We start from the raw sequence: 22,456 nt of genomic DNA, 5'->3' as shown, positions 1-22,456 counted from the left end.
ACTTCCAGAGGTAGTTGAAAATACATTTGACCGGATTGCTTTCACAGTGTAGACTCTCATGAGTTCAAATGCATTCAGTAAAAATCACCTCCTTTCCGCCTACTGACGTAATTCTTTAACATTATGGGATGTGTTGTTGAAGCATGCTAGCCAGACAGGATTTAACCTTGCCGTCTGAAATCGTAAGTTTGCTTTGAATGGAAAAATATGTAAAAAGCACAATGATCTCTTACCAGTCCTGATTCTAACACAATCTCACAGCGTTCAGCATAGTTATGCAGCTATCTGCAGAAACGAAAACTGCTGCTCTTTGTATCACCTTCCATAGTCTTTTTTTGCATTCATATATAAATTGAATGAGCTTATTTCGCAATATTAGACTGAAAGGTCAGAAAAAGCCCTACCCATAGATCTGCCCTCAAAGAAATCAGGAAAGTGTCAAAAGTGGACAAAAGAGACGAATTAAAAAACCATGTAAACGGGAATGTGTCTCCCTTATTTTCTTGTGATCCATTCGACCAAAATCATCTCAGCTCCATTCATGTAGATTGATTATATCTTGCATTTCATACGTCCTGAATTACGTTCTGTATCTTCCAGTGTTGGTTTCTGCAGTCCTGAAGAAAAACGTTCTTTTCATATTTTCCTGTCTGGTCAGTGCTGATCTCCAGACAGCGTTTGGTTTCTCTGTTCTGTATGGCCTGTCCCTGAAAACAAACAAGAATATGAACTTTTCCAAGCAATGTTTAGATTGTAATATACCACAGCGCTCTATAAATGTTTGTGGTTTAATCATTTGTTCACCTGTTTGAAGTTCCAGTACATGTGTTTTGGTTTTTCAGTGTCTGAACACCAGGACAGCTCTGGAAACCTGCCTGAGCCGGGATCAGTTAGACAGCGGCTCCGATCATTTTTAAAAGACCGAAGGGGATGCACAAATATCTCACCACTTTCTGTATAGTAAAATATCTGTGTGATGAGAAACTGAAGTGTGTCAAATATTCCTAAAAAATACAGTTTGAAAATGCAGAGAAGAGAAGAGAAGAGAAGAGAAGAGAAGAGAAGAGAAGAGAAGAGAAGAGAAGAGAAGAGAAGGTTACCTGTGATTCCATGAAATGACATGGATATAAAATGGGATTGTTCTCCTCAAGTGGCCCCTTATCCAAACATAAACTTGTTTGCAGATCATTAATCAGCTGTTTTGATAGAGATAGTAAGGACATTATATTAAATGGTCAAACCAATCATCTTGTTTCATAGTGAACCATATGTCACTCACCACTCCATAACCAAGTAAATCATTCATAGGATATAACTCAGGATAGACATTTTCCAGATACCATTTAAATGGTTTGCATTTCAGCCTCTCTCTCAGATTTTTTCTTTCCAATACATTACCAATGTCTATCCCATGGTTCTGTGGGAACAGGAGAGAACAGATACACAGGGTCATTTGCAGATCATAAATCTAATAAAGAGTCAAAACAAATGAACATTTAAAATCTCAAAACTTCTAGTCACACATCTCTCTAGTCGCAGCTTAAGGTGTACCTGCATGGGAAGACCCCAGGCGATGTGCACATTTATCTTGTATTCATCCATCCAAACTTCTGCCACTCTCAGGGCATTTCTCTTCATGACATTGCTAAGATCAGTTGCATATGGTTTGTGTGCCCTCTCGATGTGAGCAATTTTAGAGCAGGGTACAATCTCTATACTTCCTCCACACAGCCACACCTGAGCCAAAACAGCATTTAGAGCAAATAGCGTCTAAGGAGAATGATCAACGTGTTTGTGAATTACCCGTATTCCTAATTCAACATTCTCTCCTCCGTACACCTCCATCCCTCCATCCAGAGTCCCAATCTCACCAAAGAACAGACGATCAACCACGAGTATTCCCATTACAGACGGACTCCTGGAGAACAGGAAGAGGACAAATCTGTTACACTCACATCTGGGATGGACTACAGTATAAAATATTAAACCAGCAACATACACTCACTTTCCTGGCTGTGAAGGATCGTTTTGATCATACCACTTCTGTGGGAATGCCACGTACATGCACCAGAGAGCCCAGTCAAAACCATGAGCAGAGGTGAAATGCTTTGTCACCTGCAAGTCATAATAATTGACTTTATCAAACACGGGGCTCAGGACCAGCGTACGGTCAGCCTGGATACGTGCAAGCAGAGGCTCCGCCCTAAAAGAGAGAGAGTACTTGAGAAACATTTCATACACCTTCATACACTCTACTTTTCCCATACATTACACCCCAATTAAAAAAAAAAAATAAAATCACTGCCCCCCTCAATAAACTTCTAATTTGCTGCCTATTGATAGTAAGTAAGGAAGTTGTTGTAGTAGCTTAGGGGTAGGGGTAAGGGATCTAATGGTCATGCAGAATAAGGCATTAATATGTGCTGCATAAGGAAATATGCTAGTAGTAATAACCAATAATGAATGGTGTTCTCTAATCTAAAGTGTTACCATATTATCTAAATAATATTAACACTACTTTACACAAGCTATGCAATATTGTTCTAAGACAGAGAATTCCATCTAGTTCAGCAAATATTATTGCCAAATACTAAAGTCAACTGAGCAGTTTCACACCATTTGACATGGACCTCAATGTGAGCGTCCAAAATGGCAACCACATCCCCAGAGGCAGCCTTCCACCCTGAGATTCTGGCCTGGGAAAGACCTTTCTGCTCTGAATGGGTCACCGTCTTCACCAGGCCTGGGTGCTTCTCATTGATGGAGCTGACATAAACATGTAGCTGTGTTTTCAGATCTTCTGCAGAAGAGATATATCCACAATTAATAGCTCATTTTGTGCACAATATGCATCTGAGACTAGTGTTGGATGGGGTTTTGAGAGAAACAAACCATTTGTGCTGTGGTCGTCCACCAGTATGATGTCTTTGAGCAGGTGGGCTGGAGTTCTGTTGATGATGCTGCAAATGGCTCTTTGAATGACAGAGAGAGCCTCATTCAGATAAATCAGCACCACACTGAGGGTGGGCAGATTGTGGGGGTATTCACGGCCAATGCATCTACAGAAATGAATGAATGCATCAAGACAGATGTTGAATTTCAGAGCGTGTCCATAAACCGCTGAAACTCACCTGTGGTCTCGAGTTTCCGGCAGCTCCCGGTCCAGAGGCAACTGGTCACTGAGGAAGGCATTATAGCCGTATTTCTGAAAGAGATCCTCAGCCTTCCTCTGGTCATCCTCAGAAAGTTCAACAGTCCATTGCTTGAAGAGGTATGAGTTTGGGAACAGCTTCTTTGCTGGCTTCTTCTCATTTTTCTCTATGAGGCTTTTCTCTTCTGCAATTTATTTATTTTTTTTCATTTTAGTTCACTAAAATTGCTTAGAATCTTTAATTCTGGTATACCAGCAAAGACAGTAACAGATTTCTGTTGGCATATCCATTTTGAAATTGGTTGTATGTAATTACTTTAAATTACATTGATATAAGCACATATGTTGCTTCAAAATGGTGCTAAATAATATTGATATCAATATATATATTAATAGTGAACTCACTCAAAAAAAGCTCCACTCAGTACTTTTGAATAATGTTTTTAAAAAGAGGTTTAAAAATACAATTTTAAAAAGGAAGCCCAGTCGTTTTAGTAGTGTTTCCTCATGGGGGCAGACAGATGAAAACTACTCACTTTATCTAATCTTCCTGCTATCTGGCCTTGTATTAAAAACCACTGACTGAGAATAGAGTGTTCAACTGCATTAAAAAAATAAATTAATTAAAAAGGTCAAAAGGCCACACACACGCGCACACACACACATATATGCATTTATGTCTTCTGAGGAACACAAAATATTTTGTAAGTAGGGTCAATTTTTATTTAATGCCAACTTTAAAGAGAGCTTAGAGAGTGGCATGAAACAACAGCAAACAGAAAGAACTAAACATATTAGTAACTCACCCACTGCTATTAAATGAGCCTCCAGTTTGTCCAGCTTGTTAAGAAGAAGTGCGCTGTGTAACGAGAAGTTCTGCTGGACTTGGTTAAGCTGCTTGTCTTGTGTTTGAATTTCCTTCCTCATCAAGCTCACATAGAGAAAGACCACAACAACAGACAAGACTAGAAACAAAGTCTTCCCAAAGCTTATTCTCATGATGATCAGCAAAGTTACAGTTCTGAATTTTTTTTTAAGGTTTTCTAGCTGTTTTCCTTCTTCAGGTATTAGTTATTCTGGAGGCTGTCACTGGTCCATGTTTTATGATTACAGCTTTGTGACTCTACTGTTTGTTGTCTAATCCTAATCATTTGATCTTTATCAGTCAGATAAAGAGGGAGGGAGGAAACCAGGGCACTGAATCCTGGTAGAGGTGGAGTTAATCATTACAACTATTCACTTTTAAAAATAGAAATCATATAATTCATTATATCATTCGGTAAAAGGAACCAGGCAGGCACCACAGTCCATCAACACTAAATAAATATAAACAAAAACAGGTCTGTAGATTTTCGTCTGCAGAATAGAATAGAAATGATCAATTAGAAAGAAATTTGCTAAAATATCAAAATTAATATAAAATGTTTAAATGTAAACATTAAAAATATTACAATTGGGTTTATAAGTTTTAAAATGTAAATTTTCATGTCATGTGTTATTTAATTTATTAAATGAAATTTTATTTAGCCTTAATTTAATGATTACAGATGGCACACTTTATAAGAATAATTACTGTACGTAATAAAAATAAAAATTTTAAACGGAAAAGGACCCAAATAAAGTTGACCAAACTATGAAAAGTCAAATATACTTTACCGTGCAAAACTATAATGTCACTGTATTTATCAGTGAGATTATTATTGAGAGAATGTTCACAAAGAGTTTTATGATTTTGAGAATTTACTAAAACCTGCAGCACTGAAAACCTTCATTAGAAAGAGAAAACATTATTGACACGATTGTAAAATTGTTAATTGATAAAGAAACACTCTGGTTCTGCAAATAAATCATGTTTCCTACAGTTAACACAGGTCATTTTTTATTAAAAAGGAACCAAATAAAGTTAGCCAAATTAGGAAAAGTAAAACATTCTTTACAATGCAAAACTGCAATGCAGATCATAAATCTAATGAAGACCCAAAACAAATGTCAAACCTATGTCTCTATACCGAACCTGACAGAATCAATATCTCAAGACTTCTAGAACTGGCCTTGAACATCCAGATTTTGAGCTCCCAGTCCAGATGCATTTGGTCACTAAGGAAGGCATTATAGCCGGCTATTTCTGAAAGAGATCCTTAACTTTCCTCCACTGCTTGAAGAGATTTGAGTTTGGGAACAGCTTTTTAGCTGGCTTCCTCTCATTTCTCTCTGAGGCTTCTCTCTTCTGCGAGAATTTGTGTTCATGTATTCAAAGTCTAAAACAAGACTGAAGCAAAACTTATATTAGTAACTCATCCACTGATCCTCCAGTTTGTCCAGCATGATGAGCAGAAGAGCGCTGTGTAACGAGAAGTTCTGCTGGACCTGGTAGAGCTGCTTCTCATGCATTTAAAAATGAGGGTTTTTACAGAATAACAACTTAAACTTTGAGCTTCATCACACTTAGCCATCATATGGCTTCAGAAGACCCAGAAAACAACAGTCTGGACATTCCACTAAATATCTCCTTTTGTGTGAGGATGAGTAAATGATGACAGAATCATTTTTGGTTGAACTATTGCTTTAATGTACATTGGCATTCTGTGACAACATGCCCCATCCTCATTCACTGTGGCTTTTAATTACTCAAGTTTTGTTTAAAGGAGAGTTAAATCGCATGTGTTTACATAAAACTGTACTTCTAAAAAAACTGAAACTGTCACTTATTTCCCTGCGTAGTATGTTAAAGGGGGTATAACTGATTTAATAAAGTACACTGTAAAAAAAAAAGGTCAAATTTCTGTACATTATGTAGACTACAAACATGTAGGCTAATATACATTCTCTTGCTCTTTATCAGGGGTTTCCGAATTTTTTGTCAGCTGAATCCGTTAGATGTAACATATTTACTACAGGTGCATCTCAATAAATTAGAATGTCGTGGAAAAGTTCATTTATTTCAGTAATTCAACTCAAATTGTGACACTCTTGTATTAAATAAATTCAATGCACACAGACTGAAGTAGTTTAAGTCTTTGGTTCTTTTAATTGTGATGATTTTGTCTCACATTTAACAAAAACCCACCAATCTCAACAAATTAGAATACTTCATAAGACCAATAAAAAAAAAACATTTTTAGTGAATTGTTGGTCTTCTGGAAAGTATGTTAATTTACTGTATATGCACTCAATACTTAGTAGGGGCTCCTTTTGCTTTAATTACTGCCTCAATTCGGCGTGGCATGGAGGTGATCAGTTTGTGGCACTGCTGAGGTGGTATGGAAGCCCAGGTTTCTTTGACAGTGGCCTTCAGCTCTTCTGCATTGTTGGGTCTGGTGTCTCTCATCTTCCTCTTGACAATACCCCATAGATTCTCTATGGGGTTCAGGTCTGGTGAGTTTGCTGGCCAATCAAGCACAGTAACACTATGGTCATTGAACCAGCTTTTGGTACCTTTGGCAGTGTGGGCAGGTGCCAAGTCCTGCTGGAAAATGAAATCAGCATCTCCATAAAGCTTGTCAGCAGAAGGAAGCATGAAGTGCTCTAAAATGTCCTGGTAGATGGCTGCGTTGACTGTGGACTTCAGAAAACACAGTGGACCAACACCAGCAGATGACATGGCAGCCCAAATCATCACTGACTGTGGAAACTTCACACTGGACTTCAAGCAACATGGATTCTGTGCCTCTCCAGTCTTCCTCCAGACTCTGGGACCTTGATTTCCAAATGAAATGTAAAATTTACTTTCATCTGAAAAGAGGACTTTGGACCACTGAGCAACAGTCCAGTTCTTTTTCTCCACAGCCCAGTTAAGATGCTTCTGACGTTGTCTCTGGTTCAGAAGTGGCTTGGTAGCCCTTTTCCTGAAGACGTCTGATCGTGGTGACTCTTGATGCACTGACTCCAGCTTCAGTTCTCTCCTTGTGAAGCTCTCACAAGTGTTTGAATCAGCTTTGCTTGACAGTATTCTCAAGCTTGCGGTCATCCCTGTTGCTTGTGCACCTTTTCCTACCCAAATTCTTCCTTCCAGTCAACTTTGCATTTAATATGCTTTGATAAAGCACTCTGTAAACAGCCACACCTTTCAGTAATGACCTTCTGTGACTTACCCTCTTTGTGGAGGGTGTCAATGTTCGTCTTCTGGATCATTGCCAAGTCAGCAGTCTTCCCCATTATTGTGGTTTCAAAGAACAAGAGATACCCAGAATTTATACTGTAGGGATGGTCATTTATTCAAACTCAAATGTAAATATTCTAATATTTTGAGATACTGATTTTTGACTTTCATGAGCTGTAAGCTCTAATCATCAAAATTAAAACAAAAAAACTTTTGAAATGCTTTACTTTATATGTAATGAATCTAAAATATATGAAAGTTTAACATTTTGAAAAAAGTTACAAGAAAAAATGAACTTTTTCACAACATTCTAATTTATTGAGACGCACCTGTATATCGTTCTCTGATGCCGGTTAATGGTCACATGACATGCAAGTTAAATGTTTTGTATTTGATTCTATTTGAACTGCAATAAGACATTATTATTATTCTCTTAATCCTTTTTCTGACTCTCATTTCTCCAGCAAGCCATGTTTATATAGATTGATTATATCTTGCATTTCAAAAGTCCTGAATTACATTCTGTATCTTCCAGTGTTGGTTTCTGCAGTCCTGAAGAAAAACATTCTTTTCATATTTTCCTGTCTGGTCAGTGCTGATCTCCAGACAGCGTTGGTTTCTCTGTTCTGTATGGCCTGTCCCTGAAAACAAACAAGAATATGAACTTTTCCAAACAATGTGTAGATTGTAATATACCACAGCATCAATGTTTGGGGTGTAATTATTTTTTCACCTGTTTGAAGTCCCAATACATGTGTTTTGGTTTTTCAGTGTCTGAACACCAGGACAGCTCTGGAAACCTGCCTGAGCCGGGATCAATTAGACAGCGGTTCCTATAGTTTTTAAGGGACTGAAGGGGATGTGCAAATATCTCACCACGTGCTGCATAGTAAAATATCTGTGCGATGAGAAACTGAAGTGTGTCAAATATTCCCAAAATACAGTTTGAAAATCCAGAGAAGAGAAGAGAAGAGAAGAGAAGAGAAGAGAAGAGAAAAGAAAAGAAGAGAAGGTTACCTGAGATCCCATGAAATGACATGCATATAAAATGGGATTGTTCTCCTCAAGTGGCCCCTTATCCAAACATAAACTTGTTTGCAGCTCATTAATCAGCTGTTTTGACAGAAATAAGGACATCATATTAAACTGTCCCTGTAGAACTGATCTCTCAGACTTGATCTTGATTCATAGTGAACTGTATGTCACTCACCACTCCATAAGCTAATAAATTCATGGGATTTAATTGAGGATAGACATTTTCCAGATACCATTTAAATGGCTTGCAATTTAGTCTTTCTCTCAGTTTCTTTCTCTCCGATACATCACCAATGTCTATCCCATGGTTCTGTGGGAAAAGGAGAGAACAGATACGCAGGGTCATATGCAGATCATAAGTGTGTGAACAATTTAACATTTCTACCCTCTTGGTTCAATTTAGAGGTCTCAAACTGAATTTGATAGAATCAACTGACCTTGAAAATCCAGAATTTGATTGGCCGAAATTTTAATTAGATCTACCTGTATAGGAAGACCCCAGGCAATGTTCACATTTATCTTGTATTCATCCATCCAAACTTCTGCCACTCTCAGGGCATTTCTCTTCATGACATTGCTAAGATCAGGCATGTAGGGTTTGTGTGCCCTCTCGATGTGAGCAATTTTTGAGCAGGGTACAATCTCTATACTTCCTCCACACAGCCACACCTGAGCCAAAACATGAGATGTGCATTTTTCAGCTTATACCACAGTTACAACACCACATAGACATTGTTCAGATGTTTTATTTATTATACAAACCCTTTTGTGTGTACAACTAAGAATTTCTTTCGCATCTCATCCCAAGTCTCCGTTGCTAATTTCAAAACATCATTTTAGAGTGAATAACGAATGCTTCCGATATGCATTCATATATGAGAGAGAGAGATATAAAGCGTGTGTGAATTAGGCCTACCTGAGTCTGCGTGTTTCTACACAGTGTTCGGCAAAAAATGTTTTTCTATTTTATTGAAAAAGTCAATGGCGGAGCAATACCGAGGTAATTTAGTTAAAAAAAAACACATAAATTGTTTTTATTTATTGCTGTTGCCATATTTGTTTGTTTGGTCAGTGTCTTTAGGGGTTTTGGATCATTTGCTGTTGTAGGCTCTAAGGATCGTTGAAATAACTGAAAGAAATAACTTGACGAAGTGAACTGTAATACGGTCGACAGACCTGGAACTACTTCATATGCTGCGCGTTTATTGAAAAATAATAATAATAATAATAATAATAATTGAACACTCATCAATCAATTTCAAGATTTCAGCAGCCCAGTGGTATAATTAGAGGTTAATATAGTATCATTTAGGAGAATGATCCACACTTTTGCAAATTACCCGTATTCCTAATTCAACATTCTCTCCTCCGTACACCTCCATCCCTCCATCCAGAGTCCCAATCTCACCAAAGAACAGACGATCAACCACGAGTATTCCCATGACAGACGGACTCCTGGAGAACAGGCAGAGCAGAAGGATCTGTTACACTCTCATTTGGGGTGGATTCCATTATAAAATATTAAACCAGCAACATACACTCACTTTCCTGGCTGTGAAGGGTCTTTTTGATCGTACCACTTCTTTGGGAATGCCACGTACATGCACCAGAGAGCCCAGTCAAAACCATGAGCAGAGGCGAAATAGTTTGTCACTTGCAAGTCATGGTAATTGACTTTATCAAACACGGGGCTCAGGACCAGCGTACGGTCAGCCTGGATACGTGCAAGCAGAGGCTCCGCCCTAAAAGAGAGAGAGTACTTGAGAAACATTTCATACACCAATAAATCAGCTTTGAATGTAGTTAAAAAAATAAAGGTGGAGCATGATTATCAGCTAACTGAGCAAATATTTAGTTTACTGACAGACACTGAAGCAGTTTCACACTTCAAGCTGAAGTACTAAAATTACTTTAAAATTAAATTCAGCATAAATAGAATAAAATTGACAAAACATATAAAAATGACTAAAACTTGAAATTAAAATTAAAACTTTTAAATAAATGCTAATTCAAAATATTAATAAATACTATAATAGCATATAAATAATCCTCAACACTGCTTCGCACCAGTAATGCAATATTATTTTAAGACAGAAAATCTCATCTAGATGAACAAATATTTAATTTATTGCCAAATACTGAAGTCAACTGAGCAGTTTCACACCATTTGACATGGACCTCAATGTGAGCGTCCAAAATGGCAACCACATCCCCAGAGGCAGCCTTCCACCCTGAGATTCTGGCCTGGGAAAGTCCTTTCTGCTCTGAATGGCTCACCGTCTTCACCAGGCCTGGGTGCTTCTCATTGATGGAGCTGACATAAACATGTAGCTGTGTTTTCAGATCTTCTGCAGAAGAGATATATCCACAATTAATAGCTCATTTTGTGCACAATATGCATCTGAGACTAGTGTTGGATGGGGTTTTGAGAGAAACAAACCATTTGTGCTGTGGTCGTCCACCAGTATGATGTCTTTGAGCAGGTGGGCTGGAGTTCTGTTGATGATGCTGCAAATGGCTCTTTGAATGACAGACAGAGCCTCATCCAGATAAATCAGCACCACACTGAGGGTGGGCAGATTGTGGGGGTATTCACGGCCAATGCATCTACAGAAATGAATGAATGCATCAAGACAGATGTTGAATTTCAGAACGTGTCCATAAACCGCTGAAACTCACCTGTGGTCTCGAGTGTCCGGCAGCTCCCGGTCCAGAGGCAACTGGTCACTGAGGAAGGCATTATAGCCGTATTTCTGAAAGAGATCCTCAGCCTTCCTCTGGTCATCCTCAGAAAGTTCAACAGTCCATTGCTTGAAGAGGTATGAGTTTGGAAACAGCTTCTTTGCTGGCTTCTTCTCATTTTTCTCTATGAGGCTTTTCTCTTCTGCAATTTTTTTATTTTTTTCAATTTAGTTAACTAAAATTGCTTAGAATCTTTAATTCTGGTATACCAGCAAAGACAGTAACAGATTTCTGTTGGCATATCCATTTTAAAATTGATCGTATGTAATCACTTTAAATTACATTGATATAAGCCCATATGTTGCTTAAAAATGGTGCTAAATAATATTAATATCAATATATACAGGTGCATCTCAATAAATTAGAATGTCGTGGAAAAGTTCATTTATTTCAGTAATTCAACTCAAACTGTGAAACTCGTGTATTAAATAAATTCAATGCACACAGACTGAAGTAGTTTAAGTCTTTGGTTCTTTTAATTGTGATGATTTAGGCTCACATTTAACAAAAACCCACCAATTCACTCTCAACAAATTAGAATACTTCATAAGACCAATAAAAAAACATTTTTAGTGAACTGTTGGCCTTCTGGAAAGTATGTTCATTTACTGTATATGTACTCAATACTTGGTAGGGGCTCCTTTTGCTTTAATTACTGCCTCAACTCGGTGTGGCATGGAGGTGATCAGTTTGTGGCACTGCTGAGGTGGTATGGAAGCCCAGGTTGCTCTGATAGTGGCCTTCAGCTCTTCTGCATTGTTGGGTCTGGTGTCTCTCATCTTCCTCTTGACAATACCCCATAGATTCTCTATGGGGTTCAGGTCAGGCGAGTTTGCTGGCCAATCAAGCACAGTAACACTATGGTCATTGAACCAGCTTTTGGTACCTTTGGCAGTGTGGGCAGGTGCCAAGTCCTGCTGGAAAATGAAATCAGCATCTCCATAAAGCTTGTCAGCAGAAGGAAGCATGAAGTGCTCTAAAATTTCCTGGTAGATGGCTGCATTGACTGTGGACTTCAGTAAACACAGTGGACCAACACCAGCAGATGACATGGCAGCCCAAATCATCACTGACTGTGGAAACTTCACACTGGACTTCAAGCAACATGGATTCTGTGCCTCTCCAGTCTTCCTCCAGACTCTGGGACCTTGATTTCCAAATGAAATGCAAAATTTACTTTCATCTGAAAAGAGGACTTTGGATCACTGAGCAACAGTCCAGTTCTTTTTCTCCGTAGCCCAGGTAAGACGCTTCTGACGTTGTCTCTGGTTCAGAAGTGGCTTGGTAGCCCTTTTCCTGAAGACGTCTGAGCGTAGTGACTCTTGATGCACTGACTCCAGCTTCAGTTCACTCCTTGTGAAGCTCTCACAAGTGTTTGAATCAGCTTTGCTTGACTGTATTCTCAAGCTTGCGGTCAACCCTGTTGCTTGTGCACATTTTCCTACCCAAATTCTTCCTTCCAGTCAACTTTGCATTTAATATGCTTTGATAAAGCACTCTGTAAACAGCCAGACCTTTCAGTAATGACCTTCTGTGACTTACCCTCTTTGTGGAGGGTGTCAATGTTCATGTTCTGGATCATTGCCAAGTCAGCAGTCTTCTCCATTATTGTTGTTTCAAAGAACAAGAGATACCCAGAATTCATACTGTATGGATGGTCATTTATTGAAACTCAAATGTAAATAATTCTAATATTTTGAGATACTGATTTTTGACTTTCATGAGCTGTAAGCTCTAATCATCAAAATTAAAACAAAAAAAAACTTTTGAAATGTTTTACTTTACATGTAATGAATCTAAAATGAAAGTTTCACTTTTTGAAATAAGTTACAAAAAAAAATGAACTTTTTCATGACATTCTAATTTATTGAGATGAACCTGTATATTAATAGTGAACTCACTCAAAAAAAGCTCCACTCAGTAGTTTTGAATAATGTTTTTAAAAAGAGGTTTAAAAATAAAATTTTAAAAAGGAAGCCCAATCGTTTTAGTAGTGTTTCCTCATGGAGGCAGACAGATGAAAACTACTCACTTTATCTAATCTTCCTGCTATCTGGCCTTGTATTAAAAACCACTGACTGAGAATAGAGTGTTCAACTGCATTAAAAAAATGAATTAATTAAAAAGGTCAAAAGGCCACACACACGCGCACACACACATATATGCATTTATGTCTTCTGAGGAACACAAAATATTTTGTAAGTAGGGTCAATTTTTATTTAATGCCAACTTTAAAGAGAGCTTAGAGAGTGGCATGAAACAACAGCAAACAGAAAGAACTAAACATATTAGTAACTCACCCACTGCTATTAAATGAGCCTCCAGTTTGTCCAGCTTGTTAAGAAGAAGTGCGCTGTGTAACGAGAAGTTCTGCTGGACTTGGTGAAGCTGCTTGTCTTGCGTTTGAATTTCCTTCCTCATCAAGCTCACATAGAGAAAGACCACAACAACAGACAAGACTAGAAACAAAGTCTTCACAAAGCTTATTCTCATGATGATCAGCAAAGTTACAGTTCTGAATTTTTTTTTAAGGTTTTCTAGCTGTTTTCCTTCTTCAGGTATTAGTTATTCTGGAGGCTGTCACTGGTCCATGTTTTATGATTACAGCTTTGTGACTCTACTGTTTGTTGTCTAATCCTAATCATTTGATCTTTATCAGTCAGATAAAGAGGGAGGGAGGAAACCAGGGCACTGAATCCTGGTAGAGGTGGAGTTAATCATTACAACTATTCACTTTTAAAAATAGAAATCATATAATTCATTATATCATTCGGTAAAAGGAACCAGGCAGGCACCACCGTCCATCAACACTAAATAAATATAAACAAAAACAGGTCTGTAGATTTTCGTCTGCAGAATAGAATAGAAATGATCAATTAGAAAGAAATTTGCTAAAATATCAAAATTAATATAAAATGTTTAAATGTAAACATTTAAAATATTACAATTGGGTTTATAAGTTTTAAAATGTAAATTTTCATGTCATGTGTTATTTAATTTATTAAATGAAATTTTATTTAGCCTTCATTTCATGATTACAGATGGCACACGTTATACCAATAATTACTGTACGTAATAAAAATAATTTTTTTTAATTGAAAAGGACCCAAATAAAGTTGACCAAACTATGAAAAGTCAAATATACTTTACCGTGCTAAACTATAATGTCACTGTATTTATCAGTGAGATTATTATTGAGAGAATGTTCACAAAGAGTTTTATGATTTTGAGAATTTACTAAAACCTGCAGCACTGAAAACCTTCATTAGAAAGAGAAAACATTATTGACACGATTGTAAAATTGTTAATTGATAAAGAAACACTCTGGTTCTGCAAATAAATCATGTTTCCTACAGTTAACACAGGTCATTTTTTATTAAAAAGGAACCAAATAAAGTTAGCCAAATTAGGAAAAGTAAAACATTCTTTACAATGCAAAACTGCAATGCAGATCATAAATCTAATGAAGACCCAAAACAAATGTCAAACCTATGTCTCTATACCGAACCTGACAGAATCAATATCTCAAGACTTCTAGAACTGGCCTTGAACATCCAGATTTTGAGCTCCCAGTCCAGATGCATTTGGTCACTAAGGAAGGCATTATAGCCGGCTATTTCTGAAAGAGATCCTTAACTTTCCTCCACTGCTTGAAGAGATTTGAGTTTGGGAACAGCTTTTTAGCTGGCTTCCTCTCATTTCTCTCTGAGGCTTCTCTCTTCTGCGAGAATTTGTGTTCATGTATTCAAAGTCTAAAACAAGACTGAAGCAAAACTTATATTAGTAACTCATCCACTGAGCCTCCAGTTTGTCCAGCATGATGAGCAGAAGAGCGCTGTGTAACGAGAAGTTCTGCTGGACCTGGTAGAGCTGCTTCTCATGCATTTAAAAATGAGGGTTTTTACAGAATAACAACTTAAACTTTGAGCTTCATCACACTTAGCCATCATATGGCTTCAGAAGACCCAGAAAACAACAGTCTGGACATTCCACTAAATATCTCCTTTTGTGTGAGGATGAGTAAATGATGACAGAATCATTTTTGGTTGAACTATTGCTTTAATGTACATTGGCATTCTGTGACAACATGCCCCATCCTCATTCACTGTGGCTTTTAATTACTCAAGTTTTGTTTAAAGGAGAGTTAAATCGTACATGTTTACATAAAACTGTACTTTCTAAAAAACTGAAACTGTCACTTATTTCCCTGCGTAGTATGTTAAAATGGGGGAGGGGGGGTTTATAATTGATTTAATAAAGTACACTGTAAATTTTTTTTTCAAATTTCTGTACATTATGTAGACTACAAACGTGTAGGCTAATATACGTTCTCTTGCTCTTTATCAGGGGTTCCCAAATTTTTTGTCAGCCGAATCCGTTAGATGTAACATATGTAACGTATCCACTGATATTTTCATTGTTCTCTGATGCCGGTTAATGGTCACATGACATGCAAGTTAAATGTTTTATATTTGATTCTATTTGAACTGCAATAAGACATTATTATTATTCTCTTGATCCTCTTCCTGACTCTCAATTTTATTTTTACTTTCATCAGCCATATAAAATTTTTGTGTTATTTTTAGCACCTAATATTTTTCAGTTCATATCTGCATTCACATTTTTACCACTAACTCTTTCTGTGACGTTTCTCCAGCAAGCCATGTTTATATAGATTGATTATATCTTGCATTTCAAAAGTCCTGAATTACATTCTGTATCTTCCAGTGTTGGTTTCTGCAGTCCTGAAGAAAAACGTTCTTTTCATATTTTCCTGTCTGGTCAGTGCTGATCTCCAGACAGCGTTTGGTTTCTCTGTTCTGTATGGCCTGTCCCTGAAAACAAACAAGAATATGAACTTTTCCAAACAATGTGTAGATTGTAATATACCACAGCATCAATGTTTGGGGTGTAATTATTTTTTCACCTGTTTGAAGTCCCAGTACATGTGTTTTGGTTTTTCAGTGTCTGAACACCAGGACAGCTCTGGAAACCTGCCTGAGCCGGGATCAATTAGACAGCGGTTCCTATTGTTTTTAAGGGACTGAAGGGGATGTGCAAATATCTCACCACGTGCTGCATAGTAAAATATCTGTGCGATGAGAAAGTGAAGTGTGTCAAATATTCCCCAAAATACAGTTTGAAAATCCAGAGAAGAGAAGAGAAGAGAAGAGAAGAGAAGAGAAGAGAAGAGAAGAGAAGAGAAGAGAAGAGAAGAGAAGAGAAGAGAAGAGAAGAGAAGAGAAAAGAAAAGAAAAGAAGAGAAGGTTACCTGAGATCCCATGAAATGACATGCATATAAAATGGGATTGTTCTCCTCAAGTGGCCCCTTATCCAAACATAAACTTGTTTGCAGCTCATTAATCAGCTGTTTTGACAGAAATAAGGACATCATATTAAACTGTCCCTGTAGAACTGATCTCTCAGACTTGATCTTGATTCATAGTGAACTGTATGTCACTCACCACTCCATAAGCTAATAAATTCATGGGATTTAATTGAGGATAGACATTTTCCAGATACCATTTAAATGGCTTGCAATTTAGTCTTTCTCTCAGTTTCTTTCTCTCCGATACATCACCAATGTCTATCCCATGGTTCTGTGGGAAAAGGAGAGAACAGATACGCAGGGTCATATGCAGATCATAAGTGTGTGAACAATTTAACATTTCTACCCTCTTGGTTCAATTTAGAGGTCTCAAACTGAATTTGATAGAATCAACTGACCTTGAAAATCCAGAATTTGATTGGCCGAAATTTTAATTAGATCTACCTGTATAGGAAGACCCCAGGCAATGTTCACATTTATCTTGTATTCATCCATCCAAACTTCTGCCACTCTCAGGGCATTTCTCTTCATGACATTGCTAAGATCAGGCATGTAGGGTTTGTGTGCCCTCTCGATGTGAGCAATTTTTGAGCAGGGTACAATCTCTATACTTCCTCCACACAGCCACACCTGAGCCAAAACATGAGATGTGCATTTTTCAGCTTATACCACAGTTACAACACCACATAGACATTGTTCAGATGTTTTATTTCAAGACAGTAAAAAGAGTGAATAACGAAGGCTTCCGATATGCATTCATATCTGAGAGAGAGAGAGAGATATGACCATATTCACACACTACACGTATTAATAAATGAACATGTACACCTAAAGAAAGAGGGAAAAATATTTGCATGCTTCACAGATTTTAAGAAGGCAATTTGGCATAATGGATTGTTTTATAAAATCCTTCAAAGTGGCATAGGGGGTAAAATATATGATTTAATTAAAAACATGTATAACCAAAATAAATGTGCAGTAAAAATTGGACAGCAAAGGACAGACTATTTTTCTCAACAGCGAGGAGTGAGACAGGGCTGCTGCCTCAGCCCGACTTTATTTAACATATATATCAATGAATTGGCAGATCTACTGGACCAGTCAGACAGTCCAGGACTACAATTATTCAACACAGAAGTCAAATATTTACTGTATGCAGACGACTTGCTAATTCTATCTAAAACACCAGAAGGTCTCCAGAACAACCTTGACATTTTAACTAAATACTGCCATGATTGGTACTTAGAAGTCAACATCCAAAAAACTAAGATTATGGTATTTCAGAAAAAAACAGAAATCTAGAACATAAACATATATTTACTTTAAACAACACCACACTTCAACATGCTTTACAATATAATTATCTTGGTCTGATTTGAACTCCCACTGGAAATTTCAATTTGGCAATAAAAACATTACTTATAAAAGCCCGCAGGGCACTGCACGCCATACGAACAAAATTATTCAAAATAGACATTCCCATCAGAATCTGGACAAAGATTTTCGATAGTGTCATACTGCCTATTGCCCTGTATGGAAGCAAGATCTGGGGCCCAATGAATTAGGCCTACCTGAGTCTGCGCGTCTCTACACAGCGTTCGGCAAAAAATGTTTTTCTATTTCATTGAAAAAGTCAATGTCGGGGCAATACCAAGGTAATTTAGTTCAAAAAACTGAAGTGAACTGTAATGAGGTCAACAGACCTGGAACTTCTTCATAAGGTGTGCGTTTATTGAAAAATAATAATAATAATAATTGAACATTCATCAATCAATTTCAAGATTTCAGCAGCCCAGTGGTATAATTAGAGGTTAATATAGTATCATTTAGGAGAATGATCCACACTTTTGCAAATTACCCGTATTCCTAATTCAACATTCTCTCCTCCGTACACCTCCATCCCTCCATCCAGAGTCCCAATCTCACCAAAGAACAGACGATCAACCACGAGTATTCCCATGACAGACGGACTCCTGGAGAACAGGCAGAGCAGAAGGATCGGTTACACTCTCATTTGGGGTGGATTCCATTATAAAATATTAAACCAGCAACATACACTCACTTTCCTGGCTGTGAAGGATCATTTTGATCGTACCACTTCTGTGGGAATGCCACGTACATGCACCAGAGAGCCCAGTCAAAACCATGAGCAGAGGCGAAATAGTTTGTCACTTGCAAGTCATGGTAATTGACTTTATCAAACACGGGGCTCAGGACCAGCGTACGGTCAGCCTGGATACGTGCAAGCAGAGGCTCCGCCCTAAAAGAGAGAGAGTACTTGAGAAACATTTCATACACCAATAAATCAGCTTTGAATGTAGTTAAAAAAATAAAGGTGGAGCATGATTATCAGCTAACTGAGCAAATATTTAGTTTACGGACAGACACTGAAGCAGTTTCATACTTCAAGTTGAAGTACTAAAATTACTTAAAAAATAAATTCAGCATAAATAGAAATATTGCAAAAATTAATAAAAATGACAAAACATAAAAATGACTAAAACTTGAAATTAAAATGAAAACTTTTAAATAAATGCTTATTCAAAATATTAATAAATACTATAATAGCATATAAATAATACTCAACACTGCTTCGCACCAGTAATCTCAAAAATCTCATCTAGTTGAACAAATATTTCATTTATTGCCAAATACTGAAGTCAACTGAGCAGTTTCACACCATTTGACATGGACCTCAATGTGAGCGTCCAAAATGGCAACCACATCCCCAGAGGCAGCCTTCCACCCTGAGATTCTGGCCTGGGAAAGTCCTTTCTGCTCTGAATGGGTCACCGTCTTCACCAGGCCTGGGTGCTTCTCATTGATGGAGCTGATATAAACATGTAGCTGTGTTTTCAGATCTTCTGCAGAAGAGATATATCCACAATTAATAGCTCATTTTGTGCACAATATGCATCTGAGACTAGTGTTGGATGGGGTTTTGAGAGAAACAAACCATTTGTGCTGTGGTCGTCCACCAGTATGATGTCTTTGAGCAGGTGGGCTGGAGTTCTGTTGATGATGCTGCAAATGGCTCTTTGAATGACAGAGAGAGCCTCATTCAGATAAATCAGCACCACACTGAGGGTGGGCAGATTGTGGGGGTATTCACGGCCAATGCATCTACAGAAATGAATGAATGCATCAAGACAGATGTTGAATTTCAGAGCGTGTCCATAAACCGCTGAAACTCACCTGTGGTCTCGAGTTTCCGGCAGCTCCCGGTCCAGAGGCAACTGGTCACTGAGGAAGGCATTATAGCCGTATTTCTGAAAGAGATCCTCAGCCTTCCTCTGGTCATCCTCAGAAAGTTCAACAGTCCATTGCTTGAAGAGGTATGAGTTTGGAAACAGCTTCTTTGCTGGCTTCTTCTCATTTTTCTCTATGAGGCTTTTCTCTTCTGCAAAAAATGTTTCATTTTAAACATCACTGTCGACAAGAATCGCTTCAAATTAATACAAACTAGGGGTGTCACGATATATGGTATTGATGATAACCGTGATATTCAAAGCAACAATTATCGATATCGTGTTAATTTAGTGTGTGACGATAAACCGGTATTGGTGATAACCACAATATTTAAAATGAACAGGACTCTTATGATTACACCAAATGTAAATACTCCAGCGCTAGTACCTGGTTGACCTCCAGGTGGCAGTATATTAATCAGTTACAGAGTAAGTTGCGATTATTGTATTACTCGTAGAATGGGAGATGTTGCATTAACCTGTTAACAGAGGTTTTCTGTGTTCATATATTTAAGTAAAAGGTGATTATTTTAATAAGTAGCACATTTTATTTACTCGTCTTATTTTTGTATTTGCAATCAATACGGCCTGTGCGTAGTGACACTTCATTTCTTTGTTCAAATCTATTATTAACAGTTACACGATTAAAACTGAGCGACCACATTGCTATATTAAACTCTGTAAAATGGTAAGTTGGTCGCAGTGCCATGCACTTAATGCCTCATCTGCGGCCGTTCTAGATGCATTAAAACTGAATTAGTAAAGTTAGCGCTCTTAATGCATGACTTCAGTGGCACCGGCGCAACTATAGGTTAAAGAGCTTAAAATACGGGTATACAAGTTAACAGGTTAAAGTATCAGTTTAGATGTTAATATGGCAACACTTTACAATAAGGTTCATTAGTTAACATTACTTAATTACATTAGTTAACATGAAATAAGCATGAACAATACTTCTGCAGCATTTATTAATCTTAGTTCATGTGAATTTCAGCATTTAATAATGCAGTATTAAAATCACGTTTTGTTTGTAAACATTAATGCACTGTGAAGTAACATGAACAAGGAACGACTGTATTTTTATTAACAAAGATTAATAAAATGTAATAAATGTATTGTTCATTGTTCGTTTATGTTAGTTAATACATTAACTGATGTTAACAAATGACATCTTATTGTAAAGTGTTACCATTCATATTTATTCATCATACTGTTGAACTTGACAGTATTTTCTCTCTTGTTATTTCATAGGAGCTCCAAAGAAGACAGAGAAAGCCAGAGTCTTGTACCCTGTGTTTATCAGTATCTTTATTATAACAAAATAACTAAAAATATAGTAAAATACCTAACTACATAATACTATTATTGTTAGAAATTGTGACAAAATTAAAAATAGAAATATAAACTTTTGTTTTGGTTCCTTGCCACTGTCGCCTCTGGCTTGCTCGGTTGGGGACACTTCATTTCTAGCGATTATAGCCGATTTAATTGCACAGATGCTATTTAAACTAAACTGAGCTAGACAATGACATCTCTGAATTCAATTATGAAATGCCTTTAACTGAAAATTGAGTGTTTAATCTTATCATTATACATTACTGACACTCTATCTTCCAATTTGATACTGTTAAGTGCTTTGACACAATCTGTATTGTTAAAAGCGCTATATAAATAAAGGTGACTTGACTTGACTTATGTTAGTTGGGTGAAAAAGAAAAACTCAATAAACAAAGTAAAAAATGATTTGACTGATATCTTCCCCCCCCCCCAAGGTTTCTATAGATATCGCGATATATCGATATCGTGAATTCTTATGGCCACAATAACCGTGATATGAAAAATCTAATATCGTGACAGCCCTAATACAAACCCACCAAAACAGTGATTAAAATGTACATGTAAAACTAAATGTGCACTCGTTTTTCTAACAGTTTTAATAGTACTCTTGAAAAATGTTTTTCATGTTTTAAAAAAAAAATACATTCAATAAAAAGTGATATTGGTAGTCAAGCAACAGCTGTAATTTCCAGCGAGTGAGTTGGCAGACAGGTTGAGATTATAGTCTTCAATAGTTTCAATACATTAATAACGGCTGACTATGAATGAAACGTTCAACATTCGCATCGCTCACTGAAGACTTTTGCATGGTTATTCATATCACAGAAAGAGCAAGTTATTTACTTCTGTAGAACAAAAAAGAGAATATTTTGAAGACTGTTCACTCTATGCCATAGAAGGTCCATTTTAGGTTATTTTAAGAACCATTATGTGAACAGTTATTAAAAGAACAAATTTTTTCCTAATGCAAAACATTTTTATAATAATTTTAATGCATTTCAATAATTTGAAGAATCTTTTTCCACTATAAAGAATCTTTTGTGCAATGAAAATGTTCCCTGGATGTTAGGCTAAATGTTGTTCTTGCACCATTGATATACCAATAAAGAACCTTGAATTTTAAGATATTTTTAAGAATTTTAAGAACCTAACAGTTTTGGTTACCATATACTTTGGTTGTATGTGCTCAAAAATTGTCAAGATTTTTTCAAAATTATGGTTCACTGGAACAACTGTTGTTGTTTTTTAATCCAATTCATTTGCTAAAAAGATTTTACATGAACTCACCCACTGCTATTAAATGAGCCTCCAGTTTGTCCAGCTTGTTAAGAAGTAGTGCGCTGTGTACCGAGAAGTTCTGCTGGACTTGGTCGAGCTGCTTCTCTTGAGTTTGGATTTCCCACTTGACAGAGCTCATATAGAGAAACACCACAGCAACAGACAAGACTGGGAACAAAGTTTTCACACAGCTTATTCTCATGATGATCAGAACAACAAAGGTCACAGAGTGAGCT

The 22,456-nt window shown here is 37.1% G+C and overlaps 2 protein-coding genes and 1 pseudogene across 2 annotated transcripts; all 3 read right to left on the bottom strand.

Moving 5' to 3' along the window:
• Positions 1-556: 556 nt before the first annotated feature.
• On the bottom strand, positions 557-4,078 carry LOC131538543 (probable polypeptide N-acetylgalactosaminyltransferase 8). The gene is made up of 11 exons (XM_058772405.1): positions 3,958-4,078; positions 3,132-3,336; positions 2,893-3,059; positions 2,617-2,800; positions 2,006-2,203; positions 1,804-1,918; positions 1,552-1,737; positions 1,280-1,417; positions 1,101-1,196; positions 805-969; positions 557-707 (listed from the first exon to the last, which is right to left on the bottom strand). The coding sequence occupies exons 1-11, from the start codon at positions 4,076-4,078 to the stop codon at positions 567-569; spliced, it is 1,716 nt and encodes a 571-aa protein (XP_058628388.1). The 3' UTR covers positions 557-566.
• A 3,653-nt stretch (positions 4,079-7,731) lies between these two features.
• LOC131539068 (probable polypeptide N-acetylgalactosaminyltransferase 8) lies at positions 7,732-13,520 on the bottom strand (annotated as a pseudogene).
• Positions 13,521-15,147: 1,627 nt separating this feature from the next.
• galnt8b.1 (polypeptide N-acetylgalactosaminyltransferase 8b, tandem duplicate 1) lies at positions 15,148-22,422 on the bottom strand. Its single transcript, XM_058773378.1, has 11 exons — positions 22,230-22,422; positions 19,552-19,756; positions 19,313-19,479; positions 19,037-19,220; positions 18,419-18,616; positions 18,215-18,329; positions 16,801-16,986; positions 16,493-16,627; positions 16,300-16,395; positions 15,955-16,119; positions 15,148-15,862 (listed from the first exon to the last, which is right to left on the bottom strand). Exons 1-11 carry the CDS (start codon positions 22,420-22,422, stop codon positions 15,722-15,724), a joined length of 1,785 nt encoding a protein of 594 aa, XP_058629361.1. The 3' UTR covers positions 15,148-15,721.
• Positions 22,423-22,456: the final 34 nt, after the last annotated feature.

Source organism: Onychostoma macrolepis, chromosome 04 (assembly GCF_012432095.1).
Source record: "Onychostoma macrolepis isolate SWU-2019 chromosome 04, ASM1243209v1, whole genome shotgun sequence".
Classification (NCBI taxonomy): Eukaryota; Metazoa; Chordata; class Actinopteri; order Cypriniformes; family Cyprinidae; genus Onychostoma; species Onychostoma macrolepis.
This window is presented reverse-complemented; position numbering and strand designations above follow the sequence as displayed.

Excerpts from the sequence above, each read along its gene's own strand:
- galnt8b.1 (XM_058773378.1), bottom strand. The coding sequence starts at position 22,422 with ATGAGAATAAGCTGTGTGAAAACTTTGTTCCCAGTCTTGTCTGTTGCT. Across the intron at positions 18,617-19,036 it reads ATTGAGGTCCATGTCAAATG|GGCGGAGCCTCTGCTTGCAC; the intron begins GTGTGAAACTGC and ends TCTCTCTTTTAG. Across the intron at positions 15,863-15,954 it reads TGTACTGGGACTTCAAACAG|GGACAGGCCATACAGAACAG; the intron begins GTGAAAAAATAA and ends GTTTGTTTTCAG.
- LOC131538543 (XM_058772405.1), bottom strand. The coding sequence starts at position 4,078 with ATGAGGAAGGAAATTCAAACACAAGACAAGCAGCTTAACCAAGTCCAG. Across the intron at positions 2,801-2,892 it reads GGACGACCACAGCACAAATG|AAGATCTGAAAACACAGCTA; the intron begins GTTTGTTTCTCT and ends TCTCTTCTGCAG. Across the intron at positions 970-1,100 it reads GTCATTTCATGGAATCACAG|ATATTTTACTATACAGAAAG; the intron begins GTAACCTTCTCT and ends CTCATCACACAG.